Source organism: Penicillium taxi (genome assembly GCF_028828555.1).
Source record: "Penicillium taxi strain IBT 34144 chromosome Unknown utg000004l_segment0_segment0, whole genome shotgun sequence".
Lineage (NCBI taxonomy): Eukaryota > Fungi > Ascomycota > Eurotiomycetes > Eurotiales > Aspergillaceae > Penicillium > Penicillium taxi.
In genome coordinates, this window is record NW_026643206.1 from 2,333,927 (window position 1) to 2,342,666 (window position 8,740).

The 8,740-nt window shown below is 48.5% G+C and overlaps 4 protein-coding genes across 4 annotated transcripts; 2 read left to right on the forward strand and 2 right to left on the reverse strand.

Annotated features, from left to right (window-relative positions):
- Positions 1-182: 182 nt before the first annotated feature.
- N7495_005779 (DUF5427 domain-containing protein MTC1) lies at positions 183-1,732 on the forward strand (the record flags this gene model as incomplete). The annotated part of the gene is made up of 2 exons (XM_057208430.1): positions 183-717; positions 777-1,732. 2 exons carry the CDS (start codon positions 183-185, stop codon positions 1,730-1,732), a joined length of 1,491 nt encoding a protein of 496 aa, XP_057062204.1.
- Positions 1,733-2,028: 296 nt separating this feature from the next.
- Positions 2,029-3,128, reverse strand: N7495_005780 (5'/3'-nucleotidase SurE; the record flags this gene model as incomplete). Its single annotated transcript, XM_057208431.1, has 2 exons — positions 2,029-2,949; positions 3,117-3,128. The coding sequence occupies 2 exons, from the start codon at positions 3,126-3,128 to the stop codon at positions 2,029-2,031; spliced, it is 933 nt and encodes a 310-aa protein (XP_057062205.1).
- A 1,499-nt stretch (positions 3,129-4,627) lies between these two features.
- On the forward strand, positions 4,628-7,209 carry N7495_005781 (Zn(II)2Cys6 transcription factor domain-containing protein; the record flags this gene model as incomplete). The annotated part of the gene is made up of 5 exons (XM_057208432.1): positions 4,628-4,869; positions 4,933-6,010; positions 6,067-6,175; positions 6,227-6,552; positions 6,610-7,209. 5 exons carry the CDS (start codon positions 4,628-4,630, stop codon positions 7,207-7,209), a joined length of 2,355 nt encoding a protein of 784 aa, XP_057062206.1.
- A 514-nt stretch (positions 7,210-7,723) lies between these two features.
- On the reverse strand, positions 7,724-8,250 carry N7495_005782 (DUF2462 domain-containing protein; the record flags this gene model as incomplete). Its single annotated transcript, XM_057208433.1, has 3 exons — positions 7,724-7,858; positions 7,956-8,046; positions 8,198-8,250. 3 exons carry the CDS (start codon positions 8,248-8,250, stop codon positions 7,724-7,726), a joined length of 279 nt encoding a protein of 92 aa, XP_057062207.1.
- Between the last annotated feature and the right edge of the window lie 490 nt (positions 8,251-8,740).

An 8,740-nucleotide genomic window follows, 5' to 3' on the forward strand; every position in this document is an offset into this window, starting at 1 on the left:
CACGTTTGTACAACCTCAAAAACCTACCCTCTTTTAAGCCTTTGCAGTTACGTTCGCGCTGGAATATCATTCCCGTTACGGAGGTACTATACAGCGCGTCTTGGCAGTCTCCACAAGCTCGGGAGCTTTAAACAATCAGTGTCGTCACCTCTCCTTAACAACCCTCAGACCCACCAGTCACCATGCCTCCAAAGGGAGCAAAGCCCACAAATGATGAGCTTCTTGCTCAGTTTGATGACCTCGGTATTGACGGGGCCAGTGAACAGCCCTCGAAGCCGACAGTTTCAGCACCCACCATTGACAATGCCGCCGACCAGGACGACATTCTGGCGGAGCTGGACAACCTAGCTGTTCAGCGACCTGGTAGTGGCCCGGGAACACCGCGTCTCTCAGCAGACAAACCTCGATCAACTACACGGTCGCCAAGACATAGTGCGGCCTTTGACCACACTGGTGAAGATAGGGCGGGCCAACGCCTTTCAGAGGAGACTGGTCGTTCTTCTTACACAGGTACCAAGGCACCACCTAAGCCAGAGACCGAGCAACCGAAACAGCAGGAGGAGATTGCGGGCGGCGGTTGGTGGGGAGGACTGTACGCAACGGCCAGCGCAGCCATGAAGCAGGCCGAGGCTGCAGTCAAGGAAATCCAGAACAATGAGGAGGCTCAGCGCTGGGCTCAGCAGGTCAAGGGAAATGTTGGCGCTCTGAGAGATCTAGGTATGTTCATCTGGCTTGATATCTATCCTATTTATGATCTTACTAATATCTTGGTACAGGCGGTGAAATTCGCAGCATGGCTATCCCGACCTTCACGAACCTCATCCACACTCTCGCCCCTCCCATTTCATCCCACGAACGTCTTCAGATCCATGTGACCCACGATCTATCCGGCTACCCTGGTGTCGATCCACTGGTCTACGCTGTGTTCTCCCGGGTCATGGCTCAAGTTGAGGGCGGGGATCTACTCGTGATTCAACGGGGACAAGAATCAGCTCCCAAGCGTGGCCTCGATATTGACGGCTACATTTCAAGCGCAGGCTGGAACGATGGACCCTGGTGGCGCACCGTAACCCCAGGAACACCTCGTACCGTCAACGCAGTGGCTGGTGCCATGGCAGGGTCCAAGTTGGCCCGAGCCAGCGCCGAGTCCTACGCTACAGAGTACTTCGCTTCCCGGGGTGGAGCTGAGGAGGCTGCCAAGCAAGCCACCGAGATACTGAGCGAGTCGAACCCGGTCCGCAGCAGTGATATTTTCTTGGCGATCCAGGCTATCAGCCAGACTGTCTCGAAAGAGCTCTTCCAGGCAGGCGCATCGGATGAGAATGATGTCCCCGAGACGGAGCAGGAGATCACGTTCGCCCTTTACCTTCATGACCCAATCCACGGAATTGCCTTTCACACTATCTCCCAGGCTGTGCCTCAGAAGTGGATTGAATGGCTCGATGCCTCCGCTCCAGCTACAGAGAATCCTGACTCAGGAGAGGTTGAGGTGCCTCAGTCCACCGTGCCCGAGGCTATTGCCGAAGTTATCGAGAGCGGTGGTGTCGACCCACGTGAGTGGGTTGCGGAGTGGATTGAGGAGACTCTATCATTGGCTGCAGGTGTTGTCGCACAGCGCTACGTGGCTTGCCGTATGGGTGTTGGTGAGGTAGGAATGGCTAAGGGTAAGATGCGTGCTGAGCAGGCGTCTACAGTAGAAAGCGGCGCTGGAGAGGCCGCACGCGCAATCTGAGAAGCTTCAATTTTCAACCAAGTATCCCATATTTGAATGTTGTACCTTTATGAGCATGAAAAATCCAATGCGCTAGTTAATTTTATGCAGCGTGTTTTTTTGATACAGCAATAGTTAAATGGTAAATGAGTTTTCACGTCCACTTTTTCTGTTTTATTCCTGCTGATATAACCCAAGCTAATTCGCTCCGAGATGCAATATCAAATCTTCCTGCGTGGCATGAACTCAAAGCGCGAAGGTAAACAAAACAAAAGGAGGTATCATGCATTAATCATAGCATCTAGAACCTTGGAACGTTATTGATCTAGGATCAACGGGCCTTCGAGGCCTGGAACGTGCCAGAAGTTTGCGCGGAGGGCAGTCACACTAGTGCTACCATTCAACACAGTATGGGCATCTGTCCCCTCCTCACTCTCCTGAAGCCTCTGCTTCATGTCCGACAGATCTGCCAACCACTTGAAGCTACGCGTCTTGCTTCCTGACTCGCCACCATTGACAGCCGCCACACCATTAGACTGCGATTTCGCACCATTCGTCAACGCCTTATCCGTCTCAGCATACAGACAGCCCCGTGACCAGTAGTAGGGTAGAGTGCGGGTATACAAAATGGGCTGCGACTCGACATCCAACCGCATGGGAACATTGATGTTATAGAGCTCGACGCGCTCATCCCAATTAAGCACGAGATAATCCACCAAGCGCACAGCCAGTCTAGCAGCAGCAGCGATCACATCAGCAGGTTGCAGGTCTTTGCTACCGAATGAGATGGCAATCCCCCGTTTACTGCAGAATACCGCTTCAAGAGCACCGCCCACTGTGCCGGACGAGAGATTGTAGATGGTCGAAGCGTTCCGGCCATGATTCGGGCCGGAAATAACTAGGTCGATGGGTGGGCGGTCGGGAAACAGGTTGTACAAGCCTAGCTGGGTACAGCTGGCCGGAGTACCATTCTGTACGACAACCCACTCGGAGTTCGGAGCGTTGTTGTTCTCGCTGGGCTGATACGCCTCATCCCAAGAACCATCGTCTCGGAAAGCGTCTGGGTGTACAAGGTTTGCGGTTAAGGTGTTTTCAATTATGTGGGCCTTTCCGATCCATGAGCGTGATGAGCCTGGGATTGCCACTGAGACGAGGTGGCCGGCTGCTTGGAGCTCGTCGACCAGTGGGCGGACGTAGGGCGACACGCGCTTGTTTGGGGGCCCATCATCATTGACCACCTATTAGAGCACCAGAAGTGGATTCGTTAGTTTCTCCTTTAGTCCTTTTGTCTCTTAACGGTTGGACGAAAGAAGGGAGAGCATCCGAGACTATTCTACTAAGGTAATTTTGTGCATTGCCGAAGTTCCGCGGAAAAGAAGGAAGTAACTGGTTTATTCTTACTTACCAAGATATGCATGGTGACTTTGGAATTGACCTTGTTTCTCTTTCTTGGTTTTGTATATTGGATGTGCTGGACTAATAAGATCTAAAGATCTACTCTCGTAGAGTATTTTCCACTCAAAACCTGGAACTTTGGGCAAATAATATAAATGAAAAAAAAAAAAAGAAATCCTTAACAAAATGGAAGTCTATGAAATCCCCTCAATTCAACCCCACGTCCTGGGGCCCCAACCTTATATGGGGGAGGAATGGACGAAAATGAGAGCTGGATAAGGATTTAAGCCTTTGAAAGCTGTTACCGGAGCCCTAAATGAGAAAGCAGTGAAGTTGATCAGGTTATGATCAGGCTATTAAGTGGACGCGGCAGTTAATGACCGGATAGAGGCTGCGGTGAACCGCTTCCGCCTAATCCGTGGTTGAGATTGAGATGAGGAAAACTTATGAGTAGAGTGGCATATTAGGAGTCAAGATAAGGAACTTATGAAGAGATCTCGGAATTATACAATATGTAGTGATCAGGGTGAACGCGATTGTTGTTAATACTGCATAGTTTTTATAGAATCAATCTAGCTATATAGCCGAAGTATAGCCGAAGTGCAAAAGGATATCAGAAGAAAAGCAAGGAAAGGAAGATGACGAGAATCTTAAGTTGTAAATATCATGGCCCCTTATTTAAGGAATGAATAACCTGCCTAGTTAGGTGTGGAACAACGTCGTAAGGGGTGTTGGAATTATTTAGGGCTGGGGTTATCACGTCTAACAATTCCACAGAATACACGGTAAAGTCTAGACTGTGGGATGATTTAATTGGGAGTTACTATTTAATTATCTAATTGAATTATTTATTGCTATAATATACTGAGTAGTTCCATGGAATCCGGTCTTGGCTATTCATAGCTCCTCAATGTGGTATGAAACTGAGCCACAATCATAAAGAATTTGATCTCGCGTAATCAGTCCACCCCATCCACACAGTAAAACCAACTAATCCACCTCGTGTTCTCGGGAATCGGCATGCCGAAACTGCTCTGGTTCCTGATTTTTGGTTTCTGGTTTTTGATTTCTGCGATTATAGGCGTTGTTAAGCGGTAGAAAGAGTAAACATTAGTAGTACGAGAAGCTCGGGATTTGATATAATAAACTGATGTAAAGTCACTGAGAGTGACCAATCATTAAACAATACGAAGTACGTAGTACAACTGTCCTACTATGTACTAATAACTGCAGTATACAAACTGCCAAGTTCGTGTTCCAAACACCGGGCGGTCTGTGCAATCCCTGCCCATAATCGATCGCAAGGTAAAACTTTGTGGTGGGGAACATCAGCCTTCATTAGCCTTCTTCCTTCCCCCTCGAACACTTTTCTGCCCCTAAGTCTATCTCCCCCTCTTTCATCCCACCTTTGTAAAAAAGTCTTCTCTCGTAAAAGTCACCACCACGACTTTTGCATTTTGGGGACGTTTGCTCGGCTTCTTCGGAATCCGACAATCCTGAAATCTTCTATATATATCCTGTATGGACAGCGGAGGCGCTCCAACGGCTGCGGGTATTGACCCCAAAATACTTGATAACTGGCAAACGGATGGTGCTTTTTCTGTCTCTTCCTGGGAACATATAAACTACGATCAACCGCCTGAGTGGGACACCAGTCAAGAATCTAGCCAGTGCGCTGATATCGCCGACTTGGGCGCTTTTCATGATCCGTTAACACGCCCACATCTCGATCACTCGGCTGATCGACACAGCTTACTCGACAGGTTCGCATTTCTCTCACCACTTGGCCACTTTTTATCACATTGCTGACTGCTTCTCCCTTCTAGAAAGCACGATGTGACCTCGGAGAATTTTCACTACGACGGGGTCGCAGAAGGGACTGGTAGCGGTACCATCAGCCCTCGTACAGTGCCTTCCACCGATGACAACTTTCCCGCCGATGAAACTTGGCCACAGTTCCAACTATTCAATTCTGGCGCGGGGGGTTTGCCACTGGAGTCACCCCTCCATTTCCCATACGGCAAAAACTCCACCCACTCGAATGGCGCAGTCATTGTGGAGGATGTCGGTGAAATCCCGCAAGGCCCGGGCTTCTCGGATGCATCGGCGGAAGCCTTGATGTTTCAGCAAGTTCCACCATCCTTCCCGATGATGACAGAGCAATGGCCAGATATCTCACGAGGCATATCTATGGCGGATATCCTGGGCCAGGGAACGATCCCTTTGGCGCTTGAATCTACGAATGACACCAAGGATCAATCCATGCACGGCTTCCAGCCACCCATTCGATCGCTAGAGTCGCGATGGCTCAATAATTTAGAGTCGCAGCTGCCTGCATCATCCTTTCTTTCCAGAAATGGCCAGGATGGACTTCAGTACAAGTCGGAAAGCTCTTCTGTTTCAGGAGATGTGCCTGGCGTTTACGAGTGCTCTTACTCTGCCACTAGCGAAGAAGTTCCCACTTTTGGAGAACGCCAGCTAGATGACTCCCAGTGGAAAATAATCACCCCGGAAAGCGGCTCCCCACCGAGCTCGAATACGAAGACCACCGCTTTCATGGTCAGCGAGAACTCATCGGAATCACCCGTCCCCCTTAACTCCCGATCGAGGAACTCCTCTTCTACCGGCCAGCGACGATCGACGGCTCTTGCTATGCAATCTGTAGCGACTGTTAGGAAGCGCAAAAATCGAAGCGCTCAAGGTTCCGTAGACCTGGGCCAGGCAAAGCCGCTGCAGATTGTCCAGGAAGACGGACAAGGCGGATCGATTGCATCGGCAGATTTCGTTTCTCCTCCTCGGGGTGCCCGTCGCAAGGGTCCACTGAGTATGGTTGGGCGAGCCAATGCTGGTATGCGCCGCAAGAACAAAGATACCTGTGTTCAATGTCGGTTGAACAAGCGCAAGGTTGGTTTGCAAATATCACACCATTTACGTAATGAAAGCTAACTAACTTTTCTCAGTGTGATGGCAGCTCTCCTTGCGACGCCTGTCGACCAACTCTCCACGAGCAGCCATGTGCTCGTGCTTGCTTCTCCAGCATCGTTGAGTTTGGAACTTGTAACTACATTTGTATGCACCGCCCCTCAACATATCAAATGATTACGACTAACTCGAAATTAGCACAACGAGCTATCAACCATCCCACAGTCGACGGTTCTGGCAGAGTGCGAATAGAAATTCCCTCTGAATTTGACCTCGGCCAGCTTTTGACATTCCTTGGCGAGCGCCAGGGGCTTTTCAACATCCGCGCTAGTCAAGCTTGGGGTTCTCTCTACGTTCTCGACCTTAGCGAGACGTACAAATTCTTGAAGAATCTCAGCGACTATAATGGAAATTCTAGATCAACATTCATAGAGTTTATAGATCGCCGGATTGTCGAATCCAAGGACAAGTCGAAGAACTGGTTGACCTGTGTGAAGGAATGTGATCCAATGACCCAAGCATATGTGAGTATAATCTCTGGCCTCTTTTCGGACTTTTCGATTAACTATGATTTCTTCCAGACTTTGCTTTCGCAATGGAACAACATGCCCAGTCGAGCCAAGTACACCATCGTCCCCCTTGATGGCAACGGCCAAGAACGAACTCTTGATTGCAACAACCCGGAAGACCGCCGAGACGTTCTGCTCGCGGCACAGCTATCTCGTATTATCTGTCGCATGCTCGAGGTTGAGGGTTTCCGCAAACTAGAGCGTGACTTCTACAACATAAAATGGAAGCAGATCTCCCACGAGACGCACCTTCGCTTCCTGAGTGAACTTGGTCATATCCTCCTCACTCTGCGATGGCGTGTTTCGTGGTGGAAGCGACTGGGCGATGGGGGCAAAAAACCCGATCCCAGTCAACAGCACTATGTTGACAGAGTAGAGCTTCTTTGCCGTATCTTATACGTCTACTATACCTGCGTTTTGGCGAAGCTGCCCTCGTGGTCGACCTCCGAGGTCCCTAAGGGCACTTGGTCCTCATACGCAGACTCGGATAGTCCGGTGTGGGATGACTTCCCCTCGGACCCGTCAGATGCGGGCTTCAACGCCTGGATGGACCGTGGCCAAGAACTCATCGAGCAAGCTGGTGTCCTCAGCCGCCTGTCCAAGTCTCACTAAATACGAGCAATCTTGATAGAAGATAAACTAAGCACCCTGGAATGGGCAGGGTGCTAGAACTGGAGTTGGAACTATAGATGATACCCTTTTAATTTCTTTTTCTTTTTCTTTGGGAACAACTTTTTATACGCGTTGGGACGAATTATGACTGATTATACTACCTACTCTATTTACCGCAGACTTTGACGATTGCCGCCGACTAACAACTCTATTCATCGAGTTTTGGTCATTGACCTGTACATGGACAACAGCCCAGGTGGCTTTCTGTTACATATCTCTACTTCTTTTTTATTCTTGTTTTTCACTTCTTCGGGGTTTGGTCAACGAAGTTACATTTACGGTTTTAGAAAGGACAAAAAAAAAAAACTATATCAAAAAATAGGGTATCAATTTCATGAATAAGTCGCCATCTCGAAAAATACTTCAAGAAAATGCCTCTAGACAAAATAATCTAGCTAGATTAAAAGGCACGAAAGGAAAGAAGTGAAGCCTGCTGAAATGTGATCTGAAGCACTCATTTCCTCTTAGCTCCGGTCTTTCCATCTTTTCCAGTATCCTTATTTTTCTTGCCCCCAGCCAATATCTCCAGATGTCCAGCCTTCGCAGCCAGGCTGCGTTCTGTCTTCGCGACGAGTCCAGAGGACATTTTCTACAACAAGCCGAATCAGCAAGAGATCCAACGACAAGTGAAGGCGGGATAAAGGTCCTTGCAACATGTGCTCTGCTTCGTATCGGATAATTCATACCTTATTCAATTTTTGCACTTTGATCAAAGCAGCCTTCTTGGGTGCAACCGTTCTAGCACCGGTCTTCGTTTTAGACGCAGCATGCGAAGCACTAATCAAATACTTATTAATCAACCGTAAGAAATGATATAGTCACAAGAATATTCCAAGAGTGAATCGGTTCATCAAGATTGATCAAGAAAAGTCTTTAACATTCATGAAATCGAGTCGAGGTGAAGGCCGCAAACTGGTCGAGGACATACCGCTTTCCCACGGCCGTTTTGGGGTTAGTCTTCTTATTAAGACCCTGAGCCATGATGTATATTGTTCGGTTATCAGTGCACTTGTGAGGGTATAGTACTGCCAGCAGCACGGATGGAGGCGAAGAAATATGGAAATGTTAGTCGGGGGAAAAATCCTTATCGATTTGCACCTTATCGAAGTCACGTGGGTAGGTTATAGTATTGGTTTTGACCAATCAGGATAGATCATAGCATTCTATTAGTAGTACTCAGTGGTCTGTCATATGGGACCAAGGCCCAATAAGCACTTAGTACCTAGGTATTATTTATTTATTGAATAGCCAATAGCTTATTGAGCCTGAGCCCGGAATGGAATCTACTTATTAATCCTGAAAGCCCTCATCAAAGAGGCCCCTGATATGCCCCAGTTTATATGGCCATTGTCAATATACCTAGATATGGTAAATCCTAAGGTTTGTTTGAAGATAAGTTCCAGTATTGCCCCTGGATCGCGGCAAAACTATTCAGGTATTGATCTAGCTTTTTGTCAGCACCCTGGGTATG